The 18,762-nt window shown below is 46.1% G+C and overlaps 1 protein-coding gene across 6 annotated transcripts in view; it reads right to left on the bottom strand.

Moving 5' to 3' along the window:
- FANK1 (fibronectin type III and ankyrin repeat domains 1) overlaps positions 1 to 18,762 on the bottom strand; it is a 100,841-nt gene that overhangs the window by 23,867 nt on the left and 58,212 nt on the right. For 4 of the 6 annotated variants that reach the window (XR_007145249.1, XM_047824717.1, XM_047824721.1 and 1 more), the window contains exon 2: positions 2,369 to 2,546. Coding sequence is in view for 5 of the 6 variants with exons in the window: in XM_047824717.1 (XP_047680673.1) it covers positions 2,369 to 2,546 (178 nt within the window). In the remaining variant the exon portion in view is untranslated. The remainder of the gene's footprint in view (positions 1 to 2,368; positions 2,547 to 18,762) is intronic. The other 2 variants (XM_047824719.1, XM_047824720.1) reach the window with 1 other exon arrangement.

Here is an 18,762-nt window from a genome sequence, read left to right as displayed (position 1 = left end):
TTCTCAAATCCATCATTCCAAGGTCAGATATTCGAAACCGCTTTTTCAAAGTCCGGCCTTGCCAGCTTTAAGGACACCGAGAGAAGGTATAATGGAGCAAAAGAGGTCAAGATTAACACAGTCTGATTCTGCCACCTAGTGTCAGGCTTTGGCATCAGTTCTCCGAGGGAAGGCAAGCATTTCAGAAGGCTCTTGGGGGTGGCGGTTGGAAGGCCTCGCTGTGAGCTCCGCAATGTCAGGACCTCGTCCGGGTGAATCCCGCAGCCAGACAGCACTCAGGTCCCCGGGGGAAGCAGACAGCTCCGCCTGGAAACCAGGGCGCGTGGCTGCGGTCTCGCTGGGGACATTCTCTACCTGGCCACCCCGCAAGGGAGACCAGAGCAAGTAGAGGCATATCCAGCAGGGCCCCACTTGCCCAAGTGCAAGTGTGTGTGTGAGGGAAACGGGGGGGGGGGGGGGGGGGGGGGGAGGGGATGAAGTCTTTTCCCTTCTCCATACAAATCACTTCTAATATCAGAATTCATGCTTTTAGGGGCGCCTGGGTAGCTCAGTCGGTGACGCGTCCGACTTCAGCTCAGGTCATGATCTCATGGTTTGTGAGTTCGAGCCCTGCATTGGGCTCTGTGATGACAGCTCGGAGCCTGGAGCCTGCTTCGGATTCTGTGTCTCCCTCTCTCCCTGCCCCTCCCCGACTCGCACTCTGTGTTGCCCTCAAAAATAAACATTAAAAAAAGAATTCATGCTTTTAGATGGAAACTACCTGATAGAGAATAACACACGACCTGACGTAATTAAAAGAACATTTTTAAGTAGTCGGGAGAGGAATTATTTTCAGATTAACTGCATTTCAGAAAAATGCGTCTGGGGGTTGTTTTCTGGGATGTTTTTTTGGTTGGTTTTTTGGGGGGGTTGTTTTATTTTTGTTTTAGATACAAAGAATTGTTCATCAAATCTCAGGGCTGTCATCAGTCAGGGCAGTGGAAGGCTCTGTGAATACCTCGCCTGCTCATGATGCCACCTTGAGGAAAGGCTAGCAACACGCTGGAGCCAGTCTGTCCCTGTGTGTGTCTGTCCTGGCTGTGAGGCTGTGCTAAAGTTTCCCATAGCGTTAGCCCCGGGGAAACGGGCCAGAGATACACAGGATCTTCCTGTGTTACTGCTTACGACCGGATACGAAATCTACAATGACCTCAAAATTCATTTCCGTTCCAAACCCTATTATTATCTCATGTTTGGTATACCTAACATAGTCATTTTGCAAGTGGCAAAGCTGTCAAAGGAATAAGAGTTGAAATGCAGACTAAGAAAAAAAGGACTTCCTGATTGCCCCCAAGCGATGTTCATTGACTAACTCGTGCGACAGATATTTAGAGCACCCACTGTGTGTCAGGGCTCCACTGCCTAGGAACTGGGGGACAGGGTGTTAAGCAAGCAGAAATCTTTCCTGCCTCTCATGGAGTTTAAATACTGGTGGGGAGACGAAATGAACATGCAAACTGGACAAAGCCAGCAGAGCCAAATGTCGTAAGACACAAGCAATCAAGTCCTGACAGAGGGGATGCCTGGGTGGAAGGACCGCCACTTTGGATGACCTTTGGGGAGAGGACACTTGACCTGACGTTTTCGTGGTGTGAAGGAACCAGCCATACAAGAACAGAAGGAAATGCCTTCAAAGAAAAGGTAACGAGAAAGGCCCTGACCCGGGAACTGGCATGGCCTGGAAAGAGCGAACAAAGGACAGCGGTGTGACAGGTGGTCCAGAAGGCATCCGGGGCAGACCTGGGGGCCCAGCCGCCATCTCCAAACCCAGCAGCCTGACGGAAACTCCTCTCAGATTCTCTTGATTCCATCTCTACATTTCAGAATTTTAAAATATACCATTAGGATGTTACAGAGGCCGGAGAAGCTCTCAAAGGTATAGGAGGTTTAATTTCAAAGTTGGTGCTAACACTTACCTTCCAAAAATTGTAATTCGCAAAAGCACAAATTCGTGCTTCTGTAATTCGCAAAAGTCGTGCAGATGGTGTGACTCGTTCTTTTCTTTCATTTGAAAATGAGTCCTTTTAAAATAGGGGTAGAATCAAGCCTCTCTGTTTTTATTTACTTTTTTAAGACAGAGGCGCACAAGCAGGGGAGGGGCAGAGAGAGGGAGACAGAGGATCCAAAGCAGGCTCTGTGCTGACAGCAGAGAACCCGACGTGGGGCTCGAACTCACGAACCGTGAGATCATGACCCGAGCCTAAGTCAGACGCTTAACCAACTGAGCCACCCAGGCGCCCCAAAACAAGTCCTTTTAGAAATGATAGAAACCATTCCAGCTCATCCGGAAATCATAACAAAACGTTAAGCAATTTAACACTGCACCTACGTGTAAATGATACCGTAAGCGTGCGTTTTGGGGTCTTCTTCCTCGATCGAGAACCTGAACCATTGCTCTTGAGGTCCCTGCCGTTTTGCTCTCTTTTCCAGATCCCAGTATAATTCAATGCTGTGATGAGTCACTCTGCCCACAACAGGTGGATGAGGCTTTGAGGATGGTGTGATTTCTAAAAAAAGAATGATACAGAATTTCAGGACTCCATTTCCGGAAGGACCAGAGATCCTCTGAGTGCGTTATAGCTGCTCAGAGATCAGACTGTTTTCCCACACATCAAGCACACGTGTGAGTATCTCCCCCCCACCCCGCCCCCCTGCCCTGCTTGGAGAACATCTGAAAAGCTTAAGCGACACAAAATTCAGGTGATGTTAGTGAGCTACCCCACACCTGAACGAGTAGATAGTACCGTTACCCATCAACACCATATTTCACTTATGGACCTTTCCACGATGATGGTTAACATACCAGACTAATTAGGTTGCTTTTGAGCGAATGAAACTCAGTATGCCGCTATAATCCATCGGTGAAATGGCCGGTTAACAGAGCCGATAGAAAAATATACCTGGTTCAAGAATCTGTAGCACAGATACAAAGGATTGGTATCTATTCTATACAAACAGCTCTTACAAACGAGCCAAAGGGAAAACCCAACCGCTAATAACGAACCAGGCAAAAGATGAGCTGTGCACCAAAAAAATGTCAAAAACAAACAGCCAGCATAATGTCCAAACAGACATTCATATTCCCTACTGGCCACATGACAATGGTGTATAACTTTAGATCCAGTCAGACACTCAAGAAGACCTATCATAACTACTGGCGGTGACAATGCAGGGAGGGGACACTCTCACACATTGGTGGTTGAGAAATAGGAATTCTAGTCTTTTTAGGAAGCAATATGGCAGCATGTATTAAAATTAAAAAGACATGTAAGCCTTCTCTCCAGCCATCCCACGCCTGCAGAAATCAAAGCACAGAGGGACACCTATTCAAGGGCATTAAGGGCTACAGTTTTTAGCAGCTTACAGCAAAAGAGAGACAGAGAGAGATGACCCATCACTAAGGGAACAAATAAATGATGACGTGTCCATAGCGTGGAATATAATATGGCCTTTACAAAAGGAGCTAGTTCTATACTACACGCCTTGAGACGATTTCCAGAAGGTATTCCCGAATGAGAAAGCAAGAGGCAGAGAAAAACACAGACTATCCCATTGCTACGAAAGATGACAAGGGGCCCAGCACACACCAGGTTGGCCAGGGCTTGGTGGTTGTGTTTCGTGTTAGCTTCACCCACTCGGGCGAGACTGTTAAATTCTTGGAGGGCTGGGTTCTTAAACTCCTTCTAAGACCTCTGCCCATCCTGCAGGGCCTTTCGGGCCTCCAAAGTATCACTGATTTCGCCCACTTGTTATTAAGAAAGGATTTTTGCTTCCCTTAAGCCAGTCCTGGGGTAGCTGGCCCACTACCGGCTCCGCAGACCCGGGGGGCCTCCTGGCAGCGTGGCCCTCGCTGAGGAAGGCAGGGCTGCCCTGGCCTTGCCTGCTCCCGGCCAGGAAGACAACACCACTTTCCTTTACTTCCCAGAGATACTCTCCGGGGCAGCCTGCAAGCTCACGTTTCTCGACTTCATTTTCCTAATATTTATTAAAAGCATGGCATGGTGGAATGGGATAAACCTGGGTTTAAATTCATGCTCTGAAACAGTCAAAAACACAGTGTTTTTGTGATGACTAAATAACACAGTAAGCAGCTCAAGAGGGGCACCTGGGTGGCTCAGTCGGTTAAGCATCCGACTTTGGCCCAGGTCATGATCTCACTGTTCGTGAGTTCGAGCCCCCCATCAGGCTCACTGCTGTCAGTGCGGAGCCCGCTTCAGACCCTCTGTCCCCCACGCCCTCTTCCCCTCCCCCGCTTGCTCGGTTACTCTCTCAAAAATAAACATTTTTTTAAAAAAGGGAAGTGGCTATATGAATTCCAGCGTACTTCGTACAATGAAATCCTACATGGCACCTGAAAGAAACTAGTGCTACATGTGACACACGTAAACCTCAGTGAGTGGAAAACACAAGCTTAAAGGACACACTACGTTGTACCGCTTATGTTAGTGTTTGGAACACAACACTAGATATTATTTATGAATACGCACATGTGCATAAAAGTTAAATACATGGATGGGAAGAATGCCTACCACCTGGGTAGAGTTACCTCGAAGCTGGGGAAGGGACAGAGCTGTGATGGGGAGGGGACACTTACCTCTACATTTGTAGGGTTTCAGTTCTTTGAGAATCTAAGACATATTTGGCAAAATGCTTGCGTTTTAAACCTATATGGTATATGGGGGGTACAATTTTCAATAACTTTGAAATATTTGCAATATTAAGAAGTATAAAAACGATAAACGTTACTCTTACGGGGCTCCGGGCTTCCTTAGAAAAATCTATGTCAATGTTAACATACTAACTAGTATGTTAGTATCTGTGGGGAAAGGAACACACACCCTCCACATGCCAGCCAATGGCCCTTCCGTATTAGCATCTCATTTAATCCCAGCAACACTGCCTGACATATCCTGAAGACTCACACCTGAGGTTAGGACACCATTGTTGAGTAACTCTTTTTTTTTTCTTTCCAGAACCTTCTAAAACCATCCAAAGACCAGGACTGACAGGCTGTTATGGATAACCCCCCAAATAAGTAGAAGCCACATAATACTTCTATTCCAAAGAAGCCCGGCTTAGAATCCCACTAAAAATCAAGATTTTTGGGTGAGAAACCCTAAATGAACACCAAATTTCGAAATGGAAAAACCAAATGGCTCGCCACAAATCGACAGGAGGAATAAAAAGAGAATATTCCCAGTTACGCAAGCGAATCGTTGACACAGGCAAATAACCAGAGACCTCCATCCGAGAGCTTAGCGCTGGCCACAGATGGTCAGACCTCTATCCCTGAGCTCGGCCCCAGGGCCACCAGACCTGGCAACATGTCCCCATCCGGCTACAGTCTCAGCACAGACAGGACCCCCTACTATTCGCCAGCCCTCCCCCTGATCTGGCTCAGCGGAAAAGGTGTGGTGTTTGGAAAAGTTGAGGGGCTGCCCCCCTTTTGGGGGCGGGGGGGGAGCGATCCAGACTTCACTGCCCCCACACGAATGCACGGCCGTCGTAGCAGCAACGGGCTGTGATAGAGACGCCACTTCACACCTGCTTTAGTTACCAGAACAGGGAAGATCCGTGCACCGACCAGTGGGGATATTCTACGTCTTCCTCGCTTAACAATAAAACTTCCCACGATGCAAATCTCAACCTGGGTAAGAGATGCTTTTGGCAGAAAGCGATTAATGCCAAACAGAACTCGGATGGTCAGGGTACGAATGAGTGTTCTCGCCAGGTAAAACCTGAGGGTTTTTCAGGCGACCCAAAAATAAACAGCGGATGAGAGCAAGCTCGTTTTGGTCTTTGAACAACCTACAGTCATTTGACAAGTGACTTACAACATTATATATACTTACACATTTATACATATATATTAATATACATACTATGTAGTTTGTATTTTCTTTTTTTTTTTTAATTTTTTTTCAACGTTTTTTAATTTATTTTTGGGACAGAGAGAGACAGAGCATGAACGGGGGAGGGGCAGAGAGACAAGGAGACACAGAATCGGAAACAGGTTCCAGGCTCCGAGCCATCAGCCCAGAGCCCGACGCGGGGCTCGAACTCACGGACCGTGAGATCGTGACCTGGCTGAAGTCGGACGCTTAACCGACTGCGCCACCCAGGCGCCCCTGTATTTTCTCTTTGATAAAGACTCTGGTATTTTTGTCGTGACCTGATCGTACACATATTTTAGGATGTTGGCTTTAGGATCCTAAAATATGTATATGAACACGTCACTAGCCCAAGTGCAAACCATCAGCATGCCAAGGGAACAGAGGCCTGGGTCAGCACTGAGCCTGCATGAGAACTGTCAGAAATGGCAAGTGACAGGCCTGGTGGCCGGGAGAACAGCAAAAATTATATAGTGCTCATTCTGTGCCAGGCACTCTCATAGATGCTTTCCACATACTTATCTGTTTAAACTTCACTACAGCTATACATGGTGCAAGGAATTTTAGTATTCTCATTATAAAGTATCTGAGCACAGGGGCGCCTGGGTGGCTCAGTTAAGCATCCGACTTCGGCTCAGGTCATGATGTCGCGGTTTGTGAGTTCGAGCCCCGCGTCGGGCTCTGTGCCGGCATCTCGGAGCCTGGAGCCTGCTTCGGATTCTGTGTCTCCCTGTCTCTCTGCCCCTCCCTCCCTCTCTCTCTTTCTCTCAAAAATAAATAAACATTTAAAAAAATTGTTTTTAAGTATCTGAGCACAGAGAAGTTAAAAAACTTGCCCACGTTCCCACAGTAGTAATCGGCAGAATCAGGCGGTCTGGCTCAGGAGTCCCTTACTTACTTACTTTATTTATTTATTTTGAGAGACAGAGAGAATGCATACGGGGGAGGGGCAGAGAAAGTACCAAGCAGGATTGGAGCTGTCAGTGCAGAGCCTGATGTGAGGCTTGAATTCACGAGCTGTGAGATCATGACCTGAGCTGAAATCAAGAGGCTGCTTAATCGGCTGAGCCACCCGGGCACCCAAGGGTCCCTAGCTCTCAACCCTATACCATACTGCCACTTGGGAGCAGAGACATAAAATGTAGAGCTGGGTGAATAATCTATTCGTTAGAGCTACAGATTTCTTCAAACCATTCTTTTATTTTTATGTTAACACCAGTGTAATTGACAAACAGCGTTCTATTAGTTTCAGGCGTACAACGTAATGGTTCAACAATTCCAGAGATCATTCAGGGCTCATCAGAAGTGTGCTCTCAGTCCCCTTCACCTATCTCACCCATCCCCCACCCACTTCCCCTCCGGTGACCACCATTTTGTTCTCTCTAGATAAGAGTCTATTTTGGGCGCGTCTGGGCAGCTCAGTCGGTTAGCTTCTGACTCAAGTTCAAGCCCCGCATCGGGCTCTGGGCTGATGGTGCCCAGCCTGCTTGGGATTCTCTCTCTGCCCCTCCCGCATCTCTCTCTCAAAATAAATAAATCAACTTTACAAAAAAAACAAGTGTGTTTGGGTCAAACCATTCTTTTTAAATAAGGTTTCACTTGTGAACCAACTTGAACCCCCAGGAAATTTCAAGATTAGTAAGAAGAGTGGACGAGGGCAGGCGACCATTGTCTCAACGCGGCGCAGGGAGGACGCACGGAGGAGGGAGAAGTAGGCCAACCCCCTCGCGGCACCGGGGTCGGGAACTCGGTCCACGAAAAAGAACGTGGTCTAAGAAGAGCACAGGACCAGGAGTGGGCACCAAGACGAGAGAGAGGTTTGGCTGCGGTCCACCGTGACACCACACGTGTGGGAAGGAAGCCGGCCAGGGGCCTCTTTCCGTCCAGCACGAGATGTGGGGGTGGGGTGGGAGGAGGGCAGTAACAGGTGAAGAAGAGGTTATAGAACACAGGTTAAACAGTGAGACGACCCTATATGAATGCTCATATCAGGGCAGGGTGCACACATCCTGCTGGAGAAACGTGCTGACCTGAGTTCACTACCAGTACGTGAACAAGTTCCTCTAGGTTTACATTTTGTCACCCCACGCTTTACAGGGAACCGAGAATTGCACAGGGAGGGAAGCAGACCTAGGACCACAGGCCCGGCTCACTCTACTCCAGGATTAACCTACCGGTGGTATGATAAGTAATCATCTTTCTGAAGGTGACTAAAATCAACATTTTTGAAAACCTCAAAAGCTCACCTTTTTGCGGTTTATTTAACCGGGATGTTCCTGTCCACATTTGTATTTCTCTTCTACCATAAGAAACACTACTTGGGGAACTGTTCTTTATAAATTTTATAAAACGAACACACACACATTAAGAGACACAAGGTAGATGCTACTTTTTTATTATTTTAATTCCAGCATAGTTGGGATACAGTGTCAGATGCTACTTTTTATACAGAACTTTTAGGACTCTCTTTTTCCGGGGGCGCCTGGCGGGGGGCTCAGTTGGTTAAGCATCCAACTCTCAGTTCCAGCTCAGGTCATGATCTCACAGTTTGTGAGTTCGAGCCCCACATCAGGCACTGCGCTGACAGCATAGAGCACGGTTGGGATTCTCTATCTCTGCCCCTCCCCTGCTCGCACTCTCTCTCAAAATAAGTAAACATTAAAAAAAAAGAGAGAGAACTCTTTTTCCTGATTAAGAGTATCAGATCTTTTAGAAGGTGTTTTTGCTTGTTTAAGTCTGATAAAGAGTGTCAAACATTTTTTACATTTTTTTAATATTTACTTTTGAGAGAGAGAGACAGAGACAGAGGTGAGCCCGGGAGGGGCAGAAAGAGAGGGAGACACAGAATCTGAAGCAGGCTCCAGGCTCCGAGCTGTCAGCACAGAGCCCAGTGTGGGGCTCGAACCCCCCGAACCATGAGATCATGACCTGAGCCAAAGCCGGACGCTTAACCAACTGAGCCACCCAGGCACCCGCCAGGGTCAAAATCTAACCGATCATGTAATCTCACGTCACAAGCTCAGGCTTAAACTTTAACTTTCCTAAAGATACCAACAAAGAAGGAAAGAAAAAACCCTACCTTCGACTTTGCGAGGTTCCCTTCAACAGCTGGTAGGTTCTTTCCATCATGGCAAACTTATCTCACCTGAGAAGCTTCCCGACAGGGAACAGGCTGGTGGTTGCCAGAGGTCATGGGGGGGGGGGGGGGGGGGGGGGTAAAGGGGAGGAGAGGACAAACTTGCAGCTAGAAGTCATGGAAATATAACGCACCACACCGCGACCCCAGGAAGCAAGACCGTGCTGCAACTTCCAAGTTGCTAAGAGTAGATCTTAAAAGTCCTTATCCCAGGAGGAAAAAAAAAAATGATCTTTACCTACGTACGGGGACGGATGTTAACTAGACTCACTGTGGGGATCACAAATATTAAATCAGTATGTTGTACACCCGAAACTAATGTTATAGGTCAATTACACCTCGATGAAAAAACAAAAGAGGAAAAAAAAAAGGTTTTCCGAAATATGAAAAGGGAAAAAAACAAGGCAGACCGCCAAAGGACAATTGTATGAGGATCTAGGTATGCGTCGTGTGCCATAAATGCTCTTCGTAAGAAAGTTCTTATGCAAATCTGACAAATAAAACAATTTTATGCCCCTCCTGCCATTTGTCAAGTAATAAATAATATGAACATAAAACATAGAGGCCTTCATATGCTGTCACCATTCAGTCCCTATGGTTACAATGATGGCATAAAATACGGCTCTCGAGCACACCAGAAATCCATTTTTAAAAGGTATCATTTACAAATTATAGGTTTTAACACAGAACACTGTCAAGTTTAAGTAAACCGCTGCACAGTATTAGGCCTTGGGATCCTAATTTTTTTTAGATATGGGTTGTAACAATACAACACAACATGAGGCGCCTGGGTAGCTCAAGTGCTTTAGCGCCCGATTTCGGCTCAGGTCACGATCTCACGGTTCACGAGTTGGAGCCCCGCGTCAGACTCTGTGCTGACAGCTCGGAGCCTGGAGCCTGGAGCCTGCTTCGGATGCTGTGTCTCCCTCTCTCTCTGCCCCTCCCCCCCTCAAGGTCTTTCTCCCTCTCTCTCAAAAATAAACATTTAAAAAAAGCTTTTAGTCATATAATGCGACAGAAATGTGCCAGCCCTATAAAAAGAAACTCACAAGATGAATTAGTAAAAACATCACATTATCTAGTATCCCAACGAGAGGCACACGGTAGTGTTTTAAAAGGTAGCGGGGGAGGGGGTGCACCTGGGTGGCTCAGTCAACCAAGCGTCTAGCTTCGGCTCAGGTCATGGTCTCGTGGGTCAGGAGTTGAAGCCCTGCATCGGGCTCTCTGCTGTCAGTGCGGAATCTACTTCGGATCCTCTCCCTGCCCCTCCCCCAGTTCGTGCTCTTACTCTCTCTCTCGAAAATAAATGAACATTAAAATGAATAAATAAAAGGCTGCAGAGAAAACCAGTGATCAGGGTCCATACTGGAATCGGCAAATTGTGATTAGTGGGATGGGCAGCAGAAAATGGTGGAGAAAACAGACAGGAGTATATTCACGGTAAATACAGAATACCATAAAAACGGAACGGTCATTTCCCTGTCCTTCCAAAGACACCTGCAAATTTACGGAGGTCAAGTTTCATTGACAAGGGACATCTGCAGCCTGGTCTCCGGTGGCAGATGGCTTGTAATGAAGATGACAGCACACTGAGGGGGACACTATATAAAGAACGACTGTGGAGGCTGTCACCTCGAAGCAATTCATCATGGCTTGACCATATATTTATGGCAACCATGAATCAAAAACATATCCCAAATCAATACGACAAGGAGATCGTAGTCATTTCTACACCCTGGATTTTGGAAGTTTCAAAAATGTGTGCCGTGACTACGTACCAAAGAAGGAATTTTCAATCAAATATCACCATAGCCACGTAGTGATGACTGTTTCTCCTTTAACTTAAAAATGAACTGTGACGGCCCAAATGAGCTTAGTTCTACCAAACTATCATATTACTTTCATAAAATGGAATCTTACAAAACCCTAATAGATGAAAGGACCAAGGACAGAAGCAGAGAAATTTTAAAAATTATAACCACCAGCAAACACAGTTATGAAAATGTTCAAAAAGTTACTACTAATCAAAAAAGGGAAGGTTAAAAAAAGCAAAAACAGACCCATGGGTCCAGAGGACAAACTGCCGGCTGCCGGAGGCGAGGGGGTAGACGGGCCGAGTGGGTGAAGGGGAGAGATCCAGGCTTCCAGTTATGGAAAGGATAAGTCACAGGAATAAAAGGCACAGCAGAGGGAATATAGCCAATGACGCTGCAATGGCATTTGTGGTGACAGCTGGGAGCTACACTCCTGATGAGCACAGCATAATGTATCAACTTGTCCCATCACTAGGCTGTCCGCCCGCAACTAAGGTAACATTGTGGGTCAACGATACCTTCCATTAAAAAAAGAAGGGGGGGGGGGAGATGTTACAATAACGAAGGTACCATTTTATTTATAAAATTTGACTTAAAAAAATGAAGTGTTAATACCCCTGCAGTCTTTAAGACTGTGACAAAATTGGTTTACTTACAGATCGTGGATGGTCCTGTAAACGATGCTTTCAGTAAAGCAATTTGGCCATATTCAACAAGGATTATAAAACACCCCCACCCCCCGCGGTGACCCCTCTCCTAGAAACATGTGCAAAGAAAATAATCCAAAACCAAAAAATCTATTTGAAACCTCAAGTGTTTTTGTATCGTGCGTGCTTTTTGCTTTATGTTGTAAAAATATAATAAAAAAATACATTCAAACACATACAAGAGTGGAAAGAGAGCCCAGTGCCCTCGCACCTGGCACCCAGCTTCGTCAATTATCAGCACGACCGTGGCCGGTCTTATTTCGTGTGTGCTCCCACCTCTCTCCATCCCTGCCCTACACCTGGATTACTTAACAGCTACAATTTAATGAGCCCTCACTCTGTATCAGACCGTGTTCTAAGCAGTTTATAGATCGCATCTCATCTCCTGGATCGAGGATACTGCCTATTACTTATTCTTCATAACAACCCTTTGAAATCCTAGAATTTCCCCCAGTTTACAAATGGACTGTGGCTGGAGGTCACATAACTTGCCAGGAAGGGCATCCAGGAAGCAGCAGAGGCAGGTTTTGAACCCAGGCCACACGACACCAGAGCCACGCCCTTAACCTCTCTAGAACCATCTACTACCTCCCTACATTTTTTTAAATACTTTTTTCATGTTTATTTATTTTTGAGAGAGAGAGAGAGACAGAGCACAAGCAGGGGTGGGGTGGAGAGAGAGGGGGACACAGAATCCGAAGCAGCTCCAGGCTCGAGCTGTCAGCACAGAGCCCGATGCGGGGCTTGAACCCACGAACCGCGAGATCGTGACCTGAGCCGAAGTCGGACGCTTAACCGACTGAGCCACCCAGGCGCCCCCTCCCTACATTTAAATATACACACACATACCCAAATGAGAACACAAAAACCAAGAGAATCACCTTAGCATCATCGATAGCCGTAAGAACCGCAAACATTATCTAAATGTTCAAGAATATGAAATGCGTTGTATACGCCGTGGTACATCATTTACATGCAAGAAAACTCAGCCACTAAAAAGCCACATGGGAGAATATGACTAATGTCAGTATGTTTGCTACGCTCAGGGAAGAATACAGATTTGCAAAGACAAGGATTTTCATGATATAAAATATACAGATACATATACAGAAAAACTTAGAAAAATGAAAGGCAACCAGAGCAGAATTATGGCTGATTTGGGGGGTAAGTTTTATTGTCGTTACAGCACTGAATGTGGAAAAAAAAACCACAAAATGCTATTGCACATTTTCACTTACTCTTAATGAAAACAAAATTCAGTTAAGATCAACTATCAGCCTCGATTCTCTGTCCGTGAGCTTACATGTATATGAAGAAACAAGCCTGATAAAAGTAAGCCAGTAAGTCAATGCAGATGCTTCACAGCCTGAGACATTTCAATTACACTCCGGCTCAATTTATTGACCATTTTAGAGCCCGGCACATTTTCTGGATTGCACTTACTTCTAAGGAATAAGTTTACTTTACATCCATTCATTCAGCATACTTGTGGGACACCTTCTACACCCCAATAGCACAAGCCTAACCCTGACGGAGCGGGGAGGACGCTGAGAGGAGGGACGCCAAGCACACACAAACCATAGGTGGCAGGTGCAACCGGGGGGTGGGGGAGAGGGAGTAAAATGCTCTCGAGTGAGGTGTGTGAAGGGTCGGGGGGGGGGGGGGGAATAGAGCAGAGGCTGTGGGCAGAGAAGACACCATGTACTAAGAGAAAATAATGTAGGGGCACCTGGGTGGCCCCGTCGGTTAAGTGTGTGACTCTTGGCTTCGGCTCAGGTCATGATGTCATGGTTCGTGAGTTCAAGCCTCACACTGGGCTCTGTGCCGACAGTGCAGAGCCTGCTTGAGATTCTCTCTCTGCCCCTCCCCTGCTCGCGGTCTCAAAAAAAAAAAAAAAAAAAAAAAGATCAATAATACGAAATGCAAACTGCTTAAAGCTGCTTCTCTCCACTTTGCTCATAAGCTTTCAGAGGGCAAAAGAGAAACCAAACAAAAATCAAAACTAAACAACGAGGGGCGCCTGGGTGGCGCAGTCGGTTAAGCGTCCGACTTCAGCCAGGTCACGATCTCGCGGTCCGTGAGTTCGAGCCCCGCGTCGGGCTCTGGGCTGATGGCTCGGAGCCTGGAGCCTGTTTCCGATTCTGTGTCTCCCTCTCTCTCTGCCCCTCCCCCGTTCATGCTCTGTCTCTCTGTCCCAAAAATAAAATAATCGTTGAAAAAAAAATTAAAAAAAAAAAAAAAAAAAAAAACTAAACAACAAGACCTCCCAGAGTAAGAATCAGGAACCACGGCTTCGCGTCCCGGCTCCACCACAGGTGTCCCTCCTCAGGAGAAGGGGGCTAGAGACGGATGCCCACCTGCCTCCCTCTCGGGTTTCCTACGAAGAGAAAAACAACATGAAATACCGAAAAGTGATTGAAAATGTAGAAGGGGCTTCCACGTGAGACAGAGGGAACGCTTCTGAAAACGTTCACTTACTTTGTACTTTTTGCTAAGCGGAAACCTTGCTTGGATCCCAGATGGGTCACAAGTAATAGACTAAATAGGAGAACTATTTCTTTGGCCTGATATGATGACTACGGTTTACTGCAGGCTTGCTCTGCGCAAGGCACTGAACCAGACGCCCGAGCTACGGTGGGTCTAAACGTCACCACGACCCGATGCTCCCTCTGCACAGGTGAGGAACAGAGAGGAAAAGACAGGATCTAAGAGGTAAAGCAGCTTATTGAAAGCCACGAACCTGGGATCTGGGGAGGAGTCTCAGCCCAGGTCTCTAACTCCGAAGTCTGTGCTCCTCCCCACATGCGGGACCGTGTGGCGCTCCAGAGCTTTCCGGTGGAGACGAATAATGAATCCTTGTAAAATCACAGTCTTCCCAAACCCAGTATGAGAAGTCAACTTGCTGTTTACGTTCTTTGGGCGCAGAGCATGCCCCTGAAGTCTCAGATACATTTAGAGTGCGATGGCAGGATATTTTTCAAATGGCGGGATATTTTAATAGTAGCAGTAGAAAAATCGTTCCCACGCATCTGCTTAGCTTACGTGCTTTCAGAGAGCAGGCGTAGAATGCCAATGAAGTCTATCCACCCCCCCCCCCCCCGACAAACAGAGAGAGCAATTAAAAGATTTCACAGCAATCGAATTTCTGAAAATTGGAAATTGAAATCTGCTGATCGCAGACGAGGGAAATGGGAAAGGGATTTCTACCTCGGGACGTTATTCTGACAAATGCAAGGAACAGTGACCGTTATTGTAATTAATGCCTGATTTGTGATTCTGGTTCTTCAGATCACCAGTTTCTTGGCTCCCACCAGGTGCCCATGGCCAAGATTCATAATCAGACACTTCACTGTAAACGGTAACTAAGTCTGTTCACTGTTCAGCAAACAAAATTCAGAAGCAGCTGCTGCCATGGTTGTCCTTCCAAAGAGTCTCTCTCCTCCGATGTGTAAGAAACAGCTTGAAATAGATTTCCTTCCCCTCCCTTCACTTGTTACAAATGTACAGCTTTGATCTCAGCTTGAAGGCAAATAAATTTCTTGCATCCTCTTGGCCAGCCTCCAGCGTAGCTTCCCCCTTCTACCCTCGCCAGCTCCCTTCCTCAACATCTTTCCTTCTTCACACACCCCACCCCACCCCGACTCTTCCCTTAAATTTCAAAAAAAATGCTTAGAAGATCTTGACTTGAAATTATCCTTCAACCACAAGCTTTTGCTTTCATTCACACCATCTTACTAGAGTATGTAAATGTAGATCCCCTTTCTAAACAGAGATTACAAAATTAACCCTGCCAATGAAAACTAGTACGTGTAAGCATTCAAGCATAACCTCAATTCAAAGGCAAAATAGGGGCGCCTGCGTGGCTCAGTGGGTTAAGCATCTGACGCCTGATCTCTGCTCGGGTCATGATCTCACGGTTTGTGAGCTGGAGCCCTGCACTGGGCTCTGCACTGATAACGCAGAGCCTGCTTAGGACTCTCTCTCACTGCCCCTCCCCTGCTTGTGTGTTCTCTCTAAATAAATAAGCAGACTTTTAAAATATAAATAAAGGAGCGCCTGAGTGGCTCAGCTGGGTGAGTGTCCCACTTCCGCTCAGGTCATGATCTCAGGGTTCATGAGTTCGAGCCCCACATCCGGCTTGCTGCTATCAGCCTGTCAGTGCAAAGCCCACTTCAGATCCTCTGTCCCCCTCTCTCTCTGCCCCTCCCCACCTGCACTCTCTCTTTAATAAACATTTTTCAAAAATTAATAAATAAAACATTTTTTTAAGAATGAACTTTTTTTCAATGTTTATTTTTGAGAGACAGAAAGAGTATGGGCATGGGAGAGGCAGAGAGAAAGGGAGACACAGAATCCGAAGCGGGCTCTCTGAGCTATCAGCACAGAGCCAGACACGGGGCTCAAACCCATAGACCTCGACGAGATCATGACCTGGGCTGAAGTCAGACACTTAATCGACTGAACTACCCAGGTGCCCCAATAAAACATTTTTTTAAAGGCAAAGTAACATCCAGTCAAATGAGTTTTATAAAGTATGCCATACTGCCTTCAAAACAACAAAAAGAAAAAGATAGTTATTCAGATATTGGAAATTTTTGAAAAGAATTCTCTGGATTAAGCACATTTTTTCCAAAAATGGTGATAGCATTTCTTTCTGATATAAAAGCAATACTTACTCATTGTTTAAAAAAAAAAGCAATACGGAAATATTGAAAAAGGAAATAAAATTATTCCTATCATCTCCTCCCCACAGATGACCACTAGCAATTCAAAGATTTCTTTAGTATGGATATATAAGATTTAAAAACATTTACTCTTTTGCATGTTTTCCCAACACCATTTGTTGAAGAGACTCTCTCTTTCCCAAAGGTTAGTCTTTCCTTCTTGGTCAAAGACCATATAATTGGGAGTTTATTGCTGGGTTTATCTATTCTGTTTCTATTCTGTTCTATTGACCTACGTGTCTATAGTATTATACTGTTTTGATGACTACAGCTTTGTTTAGATAGATAGATATATAGATAGATAGATAGATAGATAGATAGATAGATAGATATGGTATAGATATATATAGATATATATATAGTCTGGAATTGTGATGCCTCCAGTTTTTTTATTTTTTATTTTTTATTTTTGAGACAGAGAGACAGAGAGAGAGAGAGAGAGACAGAGCATGAGAGGGGGAGGGGCAGAGAGAGAGGGAGACACGGAATCCAAAGCAGGCTCCAGGCTCTGAGCTGTAAGCACAGAGCCCAACGTGGGGCTCGAACTCACGAACTGATCATGACCTGAGCTGAAGTCGGACGCTCAACCAACTGGAGCCACCCAGGTGCCCCTGGTTTTTCAAGATTGTTTTGGCTATTCGGTAAAACGACGAAATGCCCAGAATGACAAACAATAAAAGATCCTGAGGCTTCCAAGTGTTGACGAGGATGCAGAACTGTCGCTCCTACATTACTGGTGGAAATCTAAAACCGTACGATCACCTTGTGTAACTGTTCAGCAATTTCTGATCAAGTGAAATACAGAAACTACACAATGAAACGCCGGTTCCACCCTTAGGTATCTATCCAAAGAGAATGAAACTTCTGTCCACACACAGATGTGTACATGAACGTGCAGGGAACCCTTATTCACAACCAACAAAACTGAAAAACATACCAAATGCCAACCAGTGGGTAAATGGAGACACTGTGATAGGTCCATACAATGAAATATCACTCAGCAATAAAAGGGAATAGTTAATTCATAAGAGCCCCCGAATAGTTATTGTACTATCGATACACGCAGTAGCCGATGAAACTCAACACCATTATTCTGAGTCAAAGAACCCGGATGTATGTGTTCATATTGAGTGAAGTTCTATTGAGTATGAAGTTCTAGGAGAGGCAAAGACCTACAGTGACAGTATTCAGATCAGTGATGGCCTAGAAACGTGCCTGCAAGAAAACACAGGCACCTGGGGGGATTTTCTGGTGACAGAAATGCTCTAGAGGTTTTGGTTTTGTTTTTTTTTTTTAATATAATGTATTGTCAAATTGGCTTCTAGATCTTGACTGATGTGGTGGTTACACATGTGAGTACATTTGTTGAAACACACCTAACTGTATACTTACTGTATTACATATATACTACATCTCAGTAAAGTTGATATTTAAAAAAATATATATGGTATGTAAGGTGATCCTAAGTGCTAAGGAAGAAAATAAAGCTAAGGATTGGGGTTTCCAAGGAAGATTCCACTAAGTATGTGACTTTTGAGCAAGGATCAAGAACCCAGAGGGCTGAGAGCAGAGTCGTGGAAACATCTGGAAGAAGGGTGCTCCAGTCTGCAGGCATAACGAATGCAAAACCTTTCGGTCAGGAGCAAGCCCAGCCTGCTTCCTCACCTGCAAGGAAGCCAGTCTGTTACAGGATCACAGGCAAGAATAAGAGGCATGAGGGGAGAGAAGTCGGTGCGGGTGAGGGGGTCGACAGGAGAGAGTATCTCCAGGGTCTTTGGGTCACTGCAAAACCTTTGACTTTTGTTCTGCATGAGATGGGAAGTGACTCAAGAGTTCTGAGTATAGGCGTGACACAATCTGATCTATGTTTTCACAGGATCCCTCTGGCTACCATATTGGAAACAGACCAATGTGGGGTAAGGGAAGGAGCAGGGAGACCCGTCAGGAGACAACTGCAGAAATCCAGGTGGGGCTGTGATGGAGGTGAGCGCCAGGGAGGTAAGGGGCCGGTCATGAAGCAAGAAAACCCACGTGACTCTCCGAAGGACCCTCCACTCCACCATCATTGCAGCTAGGATGGGACACACCCTTTGAGGCACTGCTGGCCTCACCAGAGGTAGAGTTATCCAGAGACAGCCCCCTGCTTCGCCCCAGCCCAATTTAAAAAGAACATAAAATGGGCACAGGGCTCAGATCTATCAGGAACCAACAGGAACAGAGACCTGTGCTTCATTGTCCCAAAGCCAACATAGAAATATCCAGGAATCAGGAAGGAAGGAACCTACAGAGGCAGAGAAGCAGGGAGTCCGAGCACTGGGCAGAACCCGAGTTGGCCTCATCTGCAGCCAGCGGCGCATGAAGTCGCCTGCAGGCCAGAGGAATACAGCCGCCATATGCTGGGGCACTGGACTCAGCGAGAAGCAAGAAAGCAGCGGTGGGGCCGGACTCTCC

Source organism: Prionailurus viverrinus, chromosome D2 (assembly GCF_022837055.1).
Source record: "Prionailurus viverrinus isolate Anna chromosome D2, UM_Priviv_1.0, whole genome shotgun sequence".
In the NCBI taxonomy this organism is placed as follows: domain Eukaryota; kingdom Metazoa; phylum Chordata; class Mammalia; order Carnivora; family Felidae; genus Prionailurus; species Prionailurus viverrinus.
This window is presented reverse-complemented; position numbering and strand designations above follow the sequence as displayed.